The 15,754-nt window shown below is 70.8% G+C and overlaps 3 protein-coding genes across 4 annotated transcripts; 2 read left to right on the top strand and 1 right to left on the bottom strand.

The window, feature by feature from the left end:
• Positions 1 to 385: 385 nt before the first annotated feature.
• Positions 386 to 3,601, top strand: CDK4 (cyclin dependent kinase 4; the record flags this gene model as incomplete). Its single annotated transcript, XM_082299047.1, has 7 exons — positions 386 to 597; positions 1,311 to 1,446; positions 1,518 to 1,685; positions 2,063 to 2,172; positions 2,623 to 2,673; positions 3,055 to 3,190; positions 3,515 to 3,601. 7 exons carry the CDS (start codon positions 386 to 388, stop codon positions 3,599 to 3,601), a joined length of 900 nt encoding a protein of 299 aa, XP_082155173.1.
• Positions 3,602 to 4,071: 470 nt separating this feature from the next.
• On the bottom strand, positions 4,072 to 7,328 carry TSPAN31 (tetraspanin 31). 2 transcript variants are annotated; one of them, XM_082298963.1, is made up of 6 exons: positions 7,144 to 7,328; positions 6,313 to 6,480; positions 5,813 to 5,893; positions 5,264 to 5,440; positions 4,775 to 4,897; positions 4,072 to 4,686 (listed from the first exon to the last, which is right to left on the bottom strand). In XM_082298963.1, the coding sequence occupies exons 1-6, from the start codon at positions 7,204 to 7,206 to the stop codon at positions 4,612 to 4,614; spliced, it is 687 nt and encodes a 228-aa protein (XP_082155089.1). In that variant the 5' UTR covers positions 7,207 to 7,328; the 3' UTR covers positions 4,072 to 4,611. The 2 variants fall into 2 exon arrangements, with proteins under 2 accessions (XP_082155089.1, XP_082155090.1); XM_082298964.1 differs by lacking the exon at positions 4,775 to 4,897.
• Positions 7,329 to 8,350: 1,022 nt separating this feature from the next.
• Positions 8,351 to 12,164, top strand: LOC309583387 (uridylate-specific endoribonuclease C-like; the record flags this gene model as incomplete). Its single annotated transcript, XM_082299046.1, has 6 exons — positions 8,351 to 8,802; positions 9,370 to 9,569; positions 10,208 to 10,324; positions 10,562 to 10,668; positions 11,799 to 11,941; positions 12,068 to 12,164. 6 exons carry the CDS (start codon positions 8,351 to 8,353, stop codon positions 12,162 to 12,164), a joined length of 1,116 nt encoding a protein of 371 aa, XP_082155172.1.
• Between the last annotated feature and the right edge of the window lie 3,590 nt (positions 12,165 to 15,754).

Raw genomic sequence — 15,754 nt, 5'->3', positions numbered from 1 at the left:
GGGGAGGGGGATTCCCTCCCTGTGGGGTGCTGGGGGCACACTGGGATGCCAGGAGGTGTGGGGGGCTGGTGGGTGCCGGGGTCTCACTGCGGGGTTTGGGCACCCCAGGAGGGCGGTGCGGGGTGCTGGGGCGGGGGGGATGTCGGTTTTGGGGTGTCCCTGAGGGTCTCCCCCCCCCCCGGATGGCGCAGGAGGTGTGGGGGGCTGGGGGCTGAAGGGTGCCGGACACCCCAGGATGGCGCGGTTTTGGTGCGGGGTGTTGGGGGGGGGATGTCAGGTTTCGGGGTGTCCCTGAGGATCTCGCCCCCCAGGATGGCGCCGTGGGGTGCTGGGGGGATGGATGTCGGTTTCGGGGTGTCCCTGAGGGTCCCGGCCCCCCCCCAGGATGGCGCAGGAGGTGCAGTACGAGCCGGTGGCCGAGCTGGGCGTGGGCGCGCACGGCGCCGTGTTCAAGGCTCGGGACCGGCTGAGCGGGCGCTTCGTGGCGCTCAAGAACGTGCGGGTGCCCACGGGGGGGGCCGGGCTGCCCCCCAGCACCGTGCGCGAGGTGGCCCTGCTGCGGCGCCTCGAGCACCTCGAGCACCCCAACATCGTCCGGTGAGAGCGGGGCTGCCCCGCGGCACCACCGCTCCGGTCACCCCATGGGGCAGCGGGGAGGGGGGTACCGGGGCAGGGATGGGGGTCCTGGGGCAGCAATGGGGGGTACCAGGGCAGGGAAGGAGTCCCAGGGCAGGGAAGGGGTCCTAGGGCAGGGATGAGGGTCCCAGAGCAGGGATGGGGGTCTCAGGGCAGGAATGGGGGTCCCAGGAGAGCAGGGATGGGGAGTACCAGGGCAGGGAAGGGGGTCCCAGGTGAGTGAAGGGGTCCCAGGGCAGGGATGGGGGGTCCCAGGTGAGTGATGGGGTTCCCAGGGCAGGGATGGGGGTCCCAGGGTAGGGAAGGGGTCCCAGAGCAGGGATGGGGGTCCCAGATGAGTGATGGGGTCCCAGGGCAGGGATGGGGGTTCCCAGGTGAGTGATGGGGTCCCAGGGCAGGGATGGGGGTTCCCAGGTGAGTGATGGGGTTCCCAGGTGAGTGATGGGGGTCCCAGGGCAGGGATGGGGTCCCAGGGCAGGGATGGGGAGCCCAGGGTTGATGGGGCTTCCAGGGCACAGCAGTGGGGGTGGGGAGCACCACTGTGGCTCGCAGAGCCACCCCCGCTGTCCCGCGGTCTCTGTCACACCCCACGGCCCCTGTCACACCCCACGGCCCCTGTCACATCTCCCCACGTCTCCCCCACCCCGTCCCCGTCCCCGTGTCTCTGTCCCCAGGCTGATGGACGTGTGTGCCAGTGCCCGCACCCCGCACGAGGCCAAGGTCACGCTGGTGTTCGAGCACGTGGAGCAGGACCTGAAAACCTTCCTGGAGAAGGCGCCGGCGCCAGGGCTGCCCCCCGACACCATCAAGGTGGGTGTGGGGGGGTCCCGAGGCCCCGGGGGGTGCGGGGGGGGGTCGCTGAGCCCATGTCCTCCCCCCAGGACCTGATGCGGCAGTTCCTGCGCGCCCTGGACTTCCTGCACGCCCAGCGCATCGTCCACCGCGACCTCAAGCCCCAGAACGTGCTGGTGACCAGCGCGGGCCAGCTCAAGGTGGCCGATTTCGGGCTGGCCCGGATCTACAGCTGCCACATGGCCCTGACCCCTGTGGTGCGTCCGGGGGGGGCTGCGGGGTGCCGGGGGTCCCAGGTGGGATCGGGACTGGGAAGTCCTGGGAGTTTGGGGTCCCGGGTGGGGTCACACGGGGCTGGCTGTGGGTCCCGGTGGCCGTGGGTTGGGATGGCGGTGACCCCCAGGAGCTGAGGGTCTTGGGTGGCCCTAGAGCCAGGTGGCCGTGGGAGCTGGGGGTCCCAGGTGGCATCAGGTGATGGTGGCCGTGACCCCCAGGAGCTGTGGGTCACAGGGTGACACTGCGGTGACACTGTGGGGACACAGCGCTACCACACCCCCGAGGTGCTGCTCTGGGTGGGGGTCTGTGGGTGCCAGGGGGTCCCTGGTGACACTGTGGGTCCCACGGTGGGGGACAGGTGGTGACACTGTGGTACAGAGCCCCCGAGGTGCTGCTCCAGGCCGCCTACGCGTCCCCCGTGGATATGTGGAGCGTCGGGTGCATCTTCGCTGAGATGTTCCGCAGGAAGTGAGGGGACACCAGGGACACCGGGGGGGGCACAGGCTGGGGGGGCACATGGGGGAACAAAGGGACATGGGGGGGACATCGGGTGGGGGGCATAGGAGGGAGAGATGGGGACACAGGGACACGGAGGGGACACGGGGACACGCAGGGGAGACACAAGCACACAGACCCAGACACAGGGGACAAAGGGGGAGGATATGGGGTGGGGGACACAGGGACAAGGGGGACAAGGGGTGGGGGAAGCGAGGGGGCACATGAGGACACAGAACACAGGTTCCCACGGGATGGGGGACATGGGAGGGACACGAGGACATGGCGGGGGACACAGGTTGGGGGGACATGGGGACACTCCTGGGGTCCCTCCGGCCGCCCCTCGCCGTGGGTGCCAGCGGCAGGGGGGTGTCCCCTGTGTCCCCACGCCAGCGGCACCCCCGTGTCCCCTGTCCCCCCCAGGCCGCTGTTCTGTGGGACGTCGGAGGCCGATCAGCTGGGGAAGATCTTCGAGTGTGTGGGGTGGGGGGCAAGGGGGAGCTGGGGGGCTGAGGGGTGGGGGGCTGGGAGGTCCTGGTTTGGGGGGGCTGTCCCAGGGGGGAGAGGGCTATGGGGGGTTGGGGCAGGGCTGGGCCAGGGCCCAAGGGGGGGTTTTGAGGGCTGGAATGGGGAGGGGGCACCTGGGGGTGGGAAGGGGGGGGGGGTTGTGGGGGGATGAGCTGGGGGGGTGCAGGCAGAGATTTCCCGGGGGGCTCCTATGGGGGGGGCGGGGGGGGCTGTTCTGGGTGGGGTTCTGCGAGCAGGGGACCCATTTGGAGACCTGTTCTGGGGGGGTGGTTTTGGGGGTGGGGGGGAGGTCAGTTCAGGGCCCCCCTGATCCCCGTGCCCCCCCAGGCTGATCGGGCTGCCCCACGAGGACGAGTGGCCGCAGGACGTGGCCCTGCCCAGGGACGCCTTCGCCCCCTGCGCCCCCCGCGAGCCCCGGGGGGAGGTCCCCGAGCTGGGGGACAGCGGGGAGCAGCTGCTGCTGGTGAGGGGGGACACGAGGGGACATTGGTGGGGGGACAGCGTGGGGACACAGCTGCTGGTGCTTGGGGGGGGGATGGGGACACCAGGGGAGGGGACATGCGGGGGGGGCACACGGGGTGGGATTAGGGACACCCCGGGGGGGCACGGGGGGGGCACGGGGGTACTGTGTGTGAATGTGACGGTCGGGGACACCTGGGGGGGACGTGATGGGGCCTCCCTGAGCTGTGCAGCCCCTTTGGGGTGGTAGTGGAGGGAGGGGGGTCACAGTGCTGCCCCCCCCATGTCCCTGACACCATCCCGTCCGGTGTCCCCCCCTCCCCCCCAGGCACTGCTGACCTTCAGCCCCCACAAGCGAATTTCGGCTCACGAGGCCCTGGGGCACCGATACCTGCAGGGGGGGGGCGAGGGGTGACACCCCCCCCCACCCCCAAAAACACCCCTGAGCACCCCCCAGGGCGCTCGGACCTGCAGGGTGGAACTGTGGGGTGACACCCCCAAAAACACCCCCTAAGCCCCTCCCACTGGTCCTCGTGAGGGGGGGTGAGGGGTGTCCCCCCCCCCCCAAACACCCTGAACCCCCCCGGGGACAGCAGGACTGGGTTTGGGGGGAAACCCCCTTTACTGGGGTGGGGTGGGGAAGTGGTTTTTGGGGTCCCCCGTTTGTCTGCCAATAAAGGGGAGTGGGCAGCGCCCCCCCCCAACCTGTGCATCCTGTGTCACTGGGGGTGGCCGTGGGGGGGTCACTGCACCCCGGGGGGGGTCACTGCACCCCGGGGGGGCACCCCAGAATGACCCCGAGCCACGGTCAGTGTTGTGTGTTTATTGGGAGGTGTCCCCCTGCCCCCCCTCCCTCCCCCCCATTGGGTCTGGGGGGGGACACACACACTGGGGGGGGGGTCACTCATCCCAGTGTGAACCAGTACGGACCAGTTCAGGGGTGCTGGGATGGGGGGGGCCTGCTGGGTTTGGGGAGGTCGTGACCCCCCCAGCGCCCCCCACCCCCCCCAGCCCCCAATGCCCACAAGGGTGGGGGGAGGGGAGCCTCCCAGTTTGGGAGGGGTCAGACTGGGATGTGGTGGGGGTCCTTCCCCGTGTGTTCCTCCCCAGCGTGGGGGTGACCAGGACCCCCCCCCCCCCCGGGGGACACACGGTGGGGGGGCTGGGGGTGTCAGAATGACCAGTACAAACCAGTTTGGGAGAGGTCAGACTGAGATGGGGAGATTGGGGGGGGGGACGACTCTGCCCCACGGCCCCTCCGGTATGGGGGGGGGGGGGAGGTCACCCCCTGATTTGTGGGGGGGGGGGGTCCATGTCCCCAGTGCTTCATGCAGCTGCAGGGGGGCAGCTGGTCAGCATTTGGGGGGTTCTGGACCCCCCCCTCAAGGCCGTGACCCCCCCCCCGGGTGTGTGCCCCCCCCCCCACTATAGGAAGGCTCCGGGGTTGGCACGGGGGTCCCGCTGGTTCCGGAAGCGGAGGGCGAGCCAGACCCCCAAAACCTGCAAGAAACAGGGGGGGTTGGTGGCTCTGCTGGACCCCCCCAACCCCTCGAGACCCCCCCCCGGCTCCCCCCTGCCCCCCCCGTACCTCGGTGAAGCTGAAGAACAGCCCGACCCCCCCCAGAATCTTGAGGGCCTGGTCCGAGTGCTGCAGCAGTTGTGGGGCGCAGGGGGGGCACGGGGGGACTCCCCCCGGGGGGAACTGGCACCTCTGGGGGGGGGACACAGGAGGGTTGGGGAGGGGTCCCCAACACCCCCTGCCCACCGCCGGGGGTCCTCAAACCCCCACATTGCCCCAGGACATGCAGCAGGGGGGGGGTGGGACCCTCCTGGGGGGGTTCAGCACATTGGGGGGCTTCCCCAAACTCCGTTTCCTCCCCCCCCCCAAAAACCCAACCCTCCCCCACCCCCCGGGGGTCCCCATCCAACCCCTCAGTCTCTTCCCCCAGCGGTGTCCCCAAATCCCCCTGCCCCCCCATTACCCCCCACCTCCCCAATCACCCCCTAAACCCCCCCCCTCAATTCCCTCCCCCCCCGGGGGTCCCCAAACACCCCCACTGCCCCCCCCCAGACTCACAGCGGGGCAGTTTTGGGGCTCCCAGGGGGGCTCCAGCCCGGTGGGGCTCAGCGGGGCAGGGCTGGCAGGAGGGGGGGTCCCGGGGGGCTCCCCCAGACCGCAACAGCCCAGCCTGCGCTGCAGCTCCCCCCGCGCCCCCCCGCTCAGCAGGGGCCAGGCCGAGTGCAGCAACCGCTCCTGGGGACCCCAAAAATCGGTCAGTGAACCCCAAAATCCATCAGTGCCCCCCCAGGACCCCTCCCACCCCCCCAATCAGTCGGTGCCCCTTCGTGCCCCTCCCAGGGCTGGGAGGATCCCGCCCCCCCCCCACCAAGGGTTGTGGGGTGTGGGGGGTTCCCTGAGCACCCCGGATTGTGGGATGGCTTGTGAGGCTCCTGGGGGTGTCCCAGGGGTGGGGTGGGGGTCCCAGAGGGATTCTCGGGGGTCTCCAGGAGGTGTGACCCATCTGAGATCCAGGGTTTGGGGGGGGGGGCATTCCCTGAGCCCCCCATGGAGCTGTGGGGTCCCAGGGGTGTTTTGTGGGGTGCGGGGGGTGACCCCATGACCCACCTGAGCCTCCCGGCCCAGGGCGAGGCAGGCGCAGGACACGCCGAGCTGGCACAGGAACACCAGGCCCAGGATCAGCACGTACTTGGGGGGGTCAAGGGGGGGCCACACACACAGAGAATCCCCCCAGAACCCCCCCGGAACCTCCCCAGACCCAGCCCCGGGCAGGTTTTGGGGCCCCCGGGTGGGGTTTGGAGCCCCCATCAAAGGGGACACAGAGGGGAGAGGGTGGGACCCTGAGAGGGGTGGCGGGGACATCCTGGGGGGTGCTGGGGATCCGGGGGGGCTTTGGGACATCCCCTCCCGAAGGGGACAAAGAGGAGCAGGACCTGGTGGTGCCACGGGTGGGGGGGGGGCAGAGGGGCTTGGGGACACCGGGAGGGGCTGGGGGCTCCTAGAGGGGCTGGGGGACACCGGGAGGGGCTGGGGGACACCGGGAGGGGCTGGGGGACACCGGGGCTGTCCCCAGCGGAGGTTCGGTGCCCGCCGCCGGCGAAGGATACGAAGAAGAGCAGGACCTGGTGGTGCCGCAGGGCCCCGAGCAGCCCCAGCCCCGCGATCAGCAGGAGGAAGACGCCGACGGCGAAGGCTCCGCCGAGCAGGGGGGGGCTGGAGCCCATGCCCAGGCCCCGGGCCCAGCCCGCCACCCCCACCAGCAGCACCCCCACCAGCTGGGGGGGGCACGGCGGTCAGGGGGCTCCGGGACACCCCCGGAGATCCCCCCAAGCACCGGGGCGGTGTCACCCCCTCCGTGCCCCCCCCACAGCCCGAGGGCCCCAGGAGCATTTTGGGGAAGGGGGGGGGGGGGGTCCCTCGGGGCCACCTGGAGGGGGCCACAGTGTGTGGGGAACCCACAGCCCAGGGCCCTCAGGCCACCTGAGGGAGGGTCAGGGTGTCCCCAGGGTCTCCCCAGCCCCCCGGAATTCCCAGCCCCTCCCGGTCGTGTGGATATGGGGGGGATGTGGCCTTTGACCCCACCCCCTCTTATGGTTTTGGGGCGTCCCCTGACCCTCCCCGGGACCCCCGAGCCCCTCCCCTCCATCTCCCACCCTGTAAGGGGGAGTCCCACAGCCCCTCGCCGCCCCCAGACCGGGGGTTCCAGGAGGTCCCCCCCCCAAAGTTTGGGGATCCCCAACTTCCCCCCCACGGGGGTCCCTGGTCCCCACAACCCCAAATTGGGATGGTGTCCCCCCGCTGTCCAGACCTCCCCAAACTCCCCCCTGGCCTCCGCATGGGACCCCGCAGCCCCTCCCCACCACCCCAGACAGGGTGGTCCCCGCCCCCCCCGAGCAGAGGGGTCCCCAATCCCCCTCATCGCCCCCCCCCCTGCTCACCACATAAACCACGTTGAGGGCGCAGAGCGCGTTGCGCGAACAGGCGAAGCCGCCGCAGACCATGGCGGGGGCGGGGGCTCCCGGGGCTCCGGGGGTTCCGGGGTTCGGGGGGTCCCGGGGGGGGGGGGGCTCGGGGGTTCCGGGGTCCCCGCGCCGCGGCCCCTTTAAACCGCGGCCCCGCGCCCCGCGCGCGCCCGCCCGCACTGCGCGTGCGCAGGGCGCAAGCCCCGCCCACCCCGTGTTCCTCCATAGCCCCGCCCACAACCCCCGCCCATCACTCCTATTGGCCCCGCCCATTACCCGTATATGGGCATAGCCCCGCCCACAGCCGGGCGAGCGCCGTCTGCTCTGCGCATGCGCGCGAGGCCGCCGCTGGTGGGGCGGGGCCTCCCCGGGAGGGGGCGGGGCCTCCCCGGGAGGGGGCGGGGCCTCCCTGAGGCTCCTGCCCCGCCCCCCGCGGCCTCGCCCCGCCCCCGGGACCCCCGAGCCCCCCCCAGCACAAAGTCCCAGCCCCGCCAAACCCCGGAGCCCTCCAGGAACCCTCGAGAAGCCCCCCCAGCCCTACTGACCCCCAAGGGCCCCCCCCAGCCCTCCAGGATCCCCCTATAGCCCCCCAGCCCCCCTATCCCCCCCAAGAGACCCTTCATGCCTGAGGACTCCCATAGCCCCCCCCGGTCTAAGAGACCCCGATGATGTCCCCCCCGCTGCCCCAAGGCCCCCCAGATTCCCTTCCATGACCCTCAGATCCTTCTGGGCTCCCCGACCCTTCTCAAGGCCCTCCATGGCTCTCCCCAGGGTCCCGCCCTGCTCCTGCCGCCCCCCCGTACCCCAAATACCCCCCTGTGACCCCCGAGGTGGGTGTGGAGCGGTTCGGAGGGGCCGTCACCTCCCCCCTGGGAAGTCCTTGAGGGATCACATTTGGTCCCTTAAACATTAAACAGCTCCGGGGGGGCGGGGGGGGGGACAGATTTGGAGGTGCCAACACCCCGGGGAGGGGTCAAATTTTGGGCTGTGACTCCCCAAACCAACCTTCGCGGACAGAGACGGGGGGAACGGGGGGTGCCGCCGCCCCCCAGCCAGCCCTGGGGTGGCTCGGGGGGGTCCCCCCTGGGGTCTTCCCCTCTGTCGAGGCCACATCGCGACCTTGTGGCGTTATCGCGGCGATAGCGGCAACTATAAGCGACAGCGGGCCCGGGGGGGGGCCGCGATGGCTCTGTGGCTGCTGTGGCTGCTGGTGGTGACCGGCGCGGGGGGCAGCGGGGAGGCCCCCCCTGTTCCCCGGGCGGTGCCGGGGTCCCCCCGAGCGGTGCCGGAGCCCCGGGAGGTGCCGGAGCCCCCCCGGGAAGTGCCGGAGCCCCCCCGGGAAGTGCCGGAGCCCCGAGCGGTGCCGGAGCCCCCCCGAGCGGTGCCGGAGCCCCGGGAGGTGCCGGAGCCCCCCCGAGAGGTGCCGGAGCCCCGGGAGGTGCCGGAGCCCCCCCGAGCGGTGCCGGAGCCCCGGCAGGTGCCGGAGCCCCCCCGAGCGGTGCCGGGGTCCCCCCGGGCCGTGTCGGACGCGGAGCTCCGGGAGCTCTCGGAGCAGCTGCTCGCGGCAGACTCGAACCGGGCCGGACCGGGGCAGCTGGAGCTGAACCTGCGGGGCTCGGGGAGCGGCACCGAGAGGTGGGGACAGGGTTGGGGGGGGTTCGGGGGACTCAGCACCCACCGTGTTCTCCCTCTCGTCCATTCCCCCCATCCCTCTGCCCTTCTTGCTCTCTGTCCCGCCCGTCTCCATCCCACTCCATCCCACCCCTCTGTCCCAAACCCACCTGGCTCCATCCTCATCCCTTGATCCCATCCCTCTATCCTGATCCCACATCCCTTGATCCTATACCTTCATCCCACCTGTCTCTGTCCTCATCCTGACATCCTGCTCCTACGTGTCTCCGTCCCACCCTTCCCTCCCCACCCCGAGTTTCTCCTTCCTCATCCTTACACCCCAAATCCATGTCCCTCCACCCCACATCTCCACCCCACGTGCGTCCATCCATCCCCCATCCCAATCCCACATTCCCCCATCCCATCCCATTGATCCCATCCCATTGATCCCATCCCATCCCATCCCATTGATCCCATCCCATCCCATTCATCCCATCCCATTCATCCCATCCCATCCCTCCACCCCAGGCGTTTCCATCCCGCGTTTCCCTCCCCAGTCTCAATTCCCACGTGTCTCCCTCCCCATTCCAGGTTGTTTTCCTACGTGTCCCCAGAGCTGCTGGCCCGTCCCACCTTCTCCCGGCTCCTGGCGCTCCTGGATAACTACGAGCCGCGCACGGGCCGGGACGAGACGGAGACGGCCGAGGAGCAGCAGGAGCAGAGGGAATTCCTGGACGCCGCCCTGGACACCCCGGTCCTGGCGCTGCTGGAGCGCTTCGTCCTCAGCAAGGGTAGGGCCGTGCTGTCCTCATAGTGTCCCCACGGTGTCCCCATGTGCCCACCCGGTTCCCCTCTTGTCCCCACAGTGCCCCCACAGTGTCCCCCCAGTGTCCCCCCAGTCTGCAGGGCTGTCCACCCTGTCCCCCCAGTGTCCCCCCAGTGTCCCCCCAGTGTCCCCCCAGTGTCCACCCTGTCCCCTCTTATCCTCACAGTGTCCCCATGGTGTTCCCCCTGTCCCCACCATGTTCCCACAGTGACCCCTCTGCCTGCCCAGTGTCCCCCAGTGTCCTCCCAGTGTCCCCCCAGTCTGCAGTGTCCCCACAGTGTCCCCCCGTCCCCCCCGTCCCCACAGTGTCCCCCCAGTCTGGAGGGCTGTACATCCTGTCCCCCCAGTGTCCTCCCAGTGTCCTCCCAGTGTCCCCCAGTGTCCCCCCAGTGTCCCCCCAGTGTCCTCCCAGTGTCCTCCCAGTGTCCCCCCAGTGTCCTCCCAGTGTCCTCCCAGTGTCCCCACAGTGTCCCTCCTGTCCCCCCTGTCCTGTCTTTAGGGCTGAACCCTGCTGTCCACACATCCCATCCTGTCCCCAGGGCTGTACCCCATGTCCCCAGGGCTGTACCCCATGTCCCCTGGGTGTCCCCACGGTGTCCCCAGGGCTGTACCCCTCGGCTGAGGCGTTCCGGGCCGATCTCCACTCCATGTGGTTTGGGCTCTACTCGCGCTCCAGTGGGAAGGCGCTGGATTCCTCCGGCTTCGAGCACGTGTTCCATGGTGAGGGGGCCTGGGGGACCTGGGGGGACAAGGGGGGACACTGAAGATAAGGGGGTCACCGTGGGGATGGGGAGGGAACAAGGGGAAGGAGTAGGGACCAAGGGGATGGGGGGAAAATGGGGATGAAGCTGGGGGGGCTGGGGGGGCCAAGGCTGTGGGTCGAGGGTCACGTGGGGGTGTCCGTGGTGCGGGGTCCGGGGGGGGGGAGCTGTGGTCACCTGCTCTCTGTGTCCCCAGGGGAGGTGAAGAAGGGTTCGGTGTCGGGGTGTCACAACTGGGTGCAGCTGCAGGCGCTGGAGCGCGCGGGGCGGCTGGAGTACCTGGGCTACAGCTGGGACGGGCCCGTGAGTGGGGGCAGGGGGACACGGGGGACACGGGGGGACACGGGGGGACACGGGGGGACACAAGGGGACATGGGGACACAGAGGGACATGTGGGGACACGAGGGGACACGAGGGGACATGGGGGGACACGCGGGGACAGGGGGGACACGGGGGACACGGGGGGACAGGGGGGACACGGGGACATGGGGGCGGCTGGAGTACCTGGGCTACAGCTGGGATGGGCCCGTGAGTGGGGACAGGGGGACAGGGAGGACACGGGGGGACACAAGGGGACACGGGGGGACAAGGGGGGACACGGGGGAACACAGGGGGACAGGGGGGGACGGGGGGACAGGGGGGACACAGGGGGACACGGGGGGCACAGGAGGACATGGGGGACACGGGGGGACAAGGGGGGACACCATGGGGAACACGAGGACACGAGGGAACATGGGGGGACGGGGGACACGGGGGACACAGGGGGACACGGGGGGACAGGGGGGACACAGGGGACACGAGGGGACCCGGGAGGACACAGGGACACCGGGGGCACTAAAGGAACATGGAGAGGAGGGGGATGTGATGAGGATGGAACACGGGGGACTCCGTGAGTGAGGGATGGGGGTGACACTGGGGGACACGGGGCGGATCCCCTGAGTGGGGGATAGGGACACGGAGCAGCCCTCGGGTTCCCCTCCTGCCCCCATCCCCCACAGTGTCCCCCCGGGTCTCTGTCCCCTAGGATGACCCTCGGGGTTCCCGTCATTGTGCCCACCCACAATGCCCCTGAGACCCCCTCATCCCCTTCAGCCACCACCCTGTCCCTTGTGGCCCCCTGCGTCCCACTGGTGGCCCCCACCCTCCCCGTTCCCTGTCACCGTCCTCCACCTGCAGCACCCCTGGTGTCCCCCATCCCCCCGTGTCCATACCCAGGGACCCCCGGCACCACACCCAGGGGCCTCCTGTGTCCCTGCCCCCCACACCTGGGGTACCCCATGCACACACCGTGACCCCACGTCTGTATCCGCCGCGACACCCCCGCAGTGACCCGCTGGGATGGGCACCCCGAGCCCCGATGGTCCCCCCGTGCCCACGGGCGGGGTGTCCCCCTGTGTGTCCCCTCTGTGACCCCCGGCCCGTCCCCCCCGCAGTGGACGGGCTTCCCGGACGTGCTGTCGCTGCAGTTCCGCTGGGACGGGCACCCCAAACCCCTGGGGTCGCTCCTGGTGGGCTCCAGCCCCGAGTTCGACCTGGCGCTGTTCACCCTCTGCTTCCTGGCCCGCCCCGACCGCCAGTGAGTGGGGGGCACTGGGGGAGGGGGCTGGCACCTGCCCGAGGGGGGCGAGCTGACAACCACCCAGGGGTTATGGCACCCACCCGGGGGCCTCAGAGCCGGGGTCACCCTCACCTGTCCTCGCAGGTGCCGCGTCAGCCTGGGGGGAGAAGCCGCCACCATCCAGACCTACACCTGGGACAAGCAGCGCCTCGTGGCCTCGGCGTACCCCCTCACCCCCTGACCCTTCCAAAACACCCCCATGACCCCCCCCATGAGCCCTCCTTACCCCTCAATAAACCCCTCCACAGGACCCCAAATCCCACCTCTGCCTGGGGGCGTGCAGGGGATGGGGACGCTGGGTGCTGGGACCCCCCCGAGGGTGCTGGGACCCCCAATGAGTGCTGGGACCCCCCGGTGGATGTTGGGTCTCCTGTGGCTGCTGGGACCCCTTGAGGGTGCTGGGACCCCACAGTGGCTTCTGGGACCCTCTGCAGGTGTCAGCACCCCCCGTGGGCACTGGGACCCCTCTCCCTCCCAGGGGGGGCACTCGGGGTGGGGGACCCAGGAGTCCGTGGCTGGGGGGGACACAGCGACAACTCCAAGGCCCCCTGGCAGCTTCATCCCCTCCCTGCGGTGGCACGGGGGCACCTGGGGGGCGTGGGCTGGGGGGGGGCACACGTGTCCTTAGCGTGTCCGTGTGTCACCGCACGCATGTCCCCAGCGCACGTGTCCCGCAGCGTCTGTGTCACTCCACGTGTGTCACCGGCGTGTCCCCGTGGCTGCACACGTGTCCGTAGCATGTCCGTGTGCCTCCACATGTCCCCAGCATGTCACTGGCGTGTCCGTGTCACTGCACGCGTGTCCCCAGCGCGTCTGCACAAGACCCCCGTGGGTGTCCAGCTGAGCACCCCGGCGTGGCCCCAGCACGTGCTGTGTCCTCGGTGTGTCCCCCACAGTGCCCATCTGTGTCCCCCCGATGTGTCCCTGTCCCCAACGCGTGTCCCCTGTGCCGCTGTCCCCCCACCCGCATCCCTGGCACGTCGCTGGCGTGGCGTGGCGTGGCCGTGGCGTGGCCGTGGCGTGGCCGTGGCGGCCGGAGGTGGCGCGTCGGGGCGTTCCGGGCTGTGGCCCGTGCCCCGGCGGGCCCCGGCGTGTCCCGGCGTGTCCCGACGCGCCCATGGGGCCGGGCCCCGCCGTTCCCAGGCCCGTGACGTGTCCCCGCTGTCGCTGAGGCTCCGGCAGGAAGCGTGGGGGGCAGGGGAGGCCGGGGCAGAGCGGGGTCCCTGGGCCGGGGGGTGCCATGGGTGCCCCCCGGGAGCGGCGCGAGGTTCTGGCCGCCATCCGGGCTGAGGTGGCCCGGCACGAGGGGGCCAAGGGCCACCTGAACCGGCTGGTGCGGCTCGTGGAGACCGTGCCCGAGCCCCGGCTGCGAGGGAGCCTGGGCAGCGCCCTCAGGGCCCTCCGAGGTACGGGGGGCACCGGGCTGGGGGGACACGGAGGGGACACAGGGGGCACCGACAGACAGCGGGATGGACAGGTGGGTGGGGGGACGGACAGATGGACAGATGGACATCCTCCGGGTGGAGGAATGGATAAGGGGGTGGGTGGAGGGATGAGGGGTGGGCAGGTGGGGGGAGGGACAAGGGGATGGGCTGGTGGGGAGAGGGACAGATGGACGGACAGACGGCCAGTGGGAGGGATGGAGGGATGGATGGACAAGTGGACAGAGGAATGGACAAGGAGACAGGCAGAGGGAGGGAGGGAGGGAGGGATGGATGGATGGATGGATGGATGGATGGATGGATGGATGGATGGATGGATGGATGGATGAGTGGGTGGGTGGACAGGTGGACAGGGGGCTGGCTGGAGGCATGGATGGACAGACGGATGGAAGGATGGGCAGGTGGAAGGGATGGAGGGGTGGATGCATGGATGGGGGATGAATGGGTGACCGGTGGATGGACAAACAGGTGGATGCAGGGATGGATGGAGAGATGCACAGTGGGTGGGATGGACAGATGGACAGAAGGGTGCAGGGCTGGACAGGTGGACGGGGGCTGGCTGGAAGGATGGGCAGATGGGGGGGCATCGTCTGAAGGGGCAGGGGGAGGGATGGAGGGATGGATGGATGGATGGATGGAGGGACGGATGGAGGGACGGACGGATGGAGGGACAGACGGATGGAGGGATGGATGGAGGGACGGATGGAGGGATGTGACACTGGTGTCCCCCCCCAGCCCCGCACTGGTGCTGGCCTTTGCTGGTACCCAGGGCCACACGGGGGGTCCCGTCCCAGCTCAGGTGCGGCAGTGGGGGCTGGGCAGTACCAACCCCCCCATGGGACCCATCTGAGGGACCCGGGGGGTGCAGGGGCCGGCTGGGGGGTTGGGGACGGGCCCCCCCCGCCCCATTTCCGCGATGGAGCCCTGGGGCGGTTTCCGGCTGTGGGAAATGGGGCCACTTCCTCTCTGCACCTTCCGCGGGGGGTGGGGGGGCCGTGCTGCCGGGGGGGCGGGGCGGGGCCCTGCTGGGATGGGGGGGCCCTGCTGGGATGGGGGGGCCCTGCTGGAGGGGTCGGAGGGGCTGCCGGGGGGGGGAACCTCCTGCATGGGGGGCACTGATGCTGGGGGGGCCAATCTGAGGGGGGCGCTTATTGCTGGAGGGGGTCCCGTGAGGGGGGGCCCCGCTGGGGGAGGATGGGGGCGGCCGTGCTGGGGGGGGGGGGGCGCACGGAGTTTGGGGTCTCCACCCCCCAACCCCTCCGACCCACCCGGGGGTGTCCGGTGACGTCACTTGGGGAGGGGTTCCATTGCCGCCCCCTGCCCGTACCGAGCCCCCACGTCCCCGTGCCCCCCCCCCCTCCGGCATCTCCCGCGCGGTTGCCATGGCAGCGGGAAGCCGGGGGATGCCGCGTTGCCAAGCGCCCGCTGTGGTACCCACAGAGCGCTGGAGGGGGCACAGGCCCCCCCACCTCTTCCCCCAGAGCCCCCCCAGAGCCCTTCCCCACCCGCGGGGGTGCCGACTGCTCTGCTCCCCCCGCTTCAACCCCCCAACTGCCCCCCCGGGGTGCAGCAGCGTCGGGGACAGGGATGGGGACAGGGATGGGGACAGGGATGGGGACAGGGATGGGGACAGGGGTGTTCTGGCAGCGGGGTCGGACCCGGCGTGACCCCGTGCCCCCCCCCACTCCCCCCGCAGCGTGGGACACCCGAGCGATGGGGGAGGCCCCTGGCTTGGGGGCACCTGGGGGGCTCTGGGAGGGACAAGGGGGCACTGGAGGAGGCAGCACTGACCCCACGGGGTGGTGACAGCGGCCAGATCCCCCCGGGACAGCGTCAGCTCCACGGTCACAGCCCTGGGGTGACAGCAGGGACACCTCTGGGGGTGGCCCCCTCCCCGAGGGGGGCCTCGTGCGCGTCACTGGGACGACGCCCCCGGCGCTGTCACCGACCCCGGAGCGGTGACAGATCCCGGGGAACCCCACGCACGGGAGGCAGCAGCCACCTCGGGGGGGCTCGGGGGACCGAGAGGTCCCGCCGTGCCCCCGAGCCCCGGGTCCGTCCCGGGGCTGTGACACGCGGAGCCCGGGGGGTCACGCTGGCGTGGGGGACACAAATGGGCGTGATACCTGGCCCGGCTCCACGCGGGTTCCACGAGGGTGACACGGGAGTGACGGGGGGTGACACGGGGGGGGTCCACGGCTGGTCCCAGCGCCATCCCCGCCGTTGCCGTGGTAACGGGATGCGCAGGGATGCTGCGCCGCTGCTAAAAATGCCAGAAAACGGGGGAATGAGCCTTCCCCGAGCCCCGCAAGGCCTCCCGAAAACTCCC

The sequence above is a fragment of the Coloeus monedula genome (assembly GCF_965178545.1).
Source record: "Coloeus monedula genome assembly, chromosome: 30".
NCBI classification, from domain to species: Eukaryota; Metazoa; Chordata; class Aves; order Passeriformes; family Corvidae; genus Coloeus; species Coloeus monedula.
The sequence above is the reverse complement of the archived record's forward strand: the minus strand, read 5'-3'. Positions and strand labels throughout refer to the sequence as shown.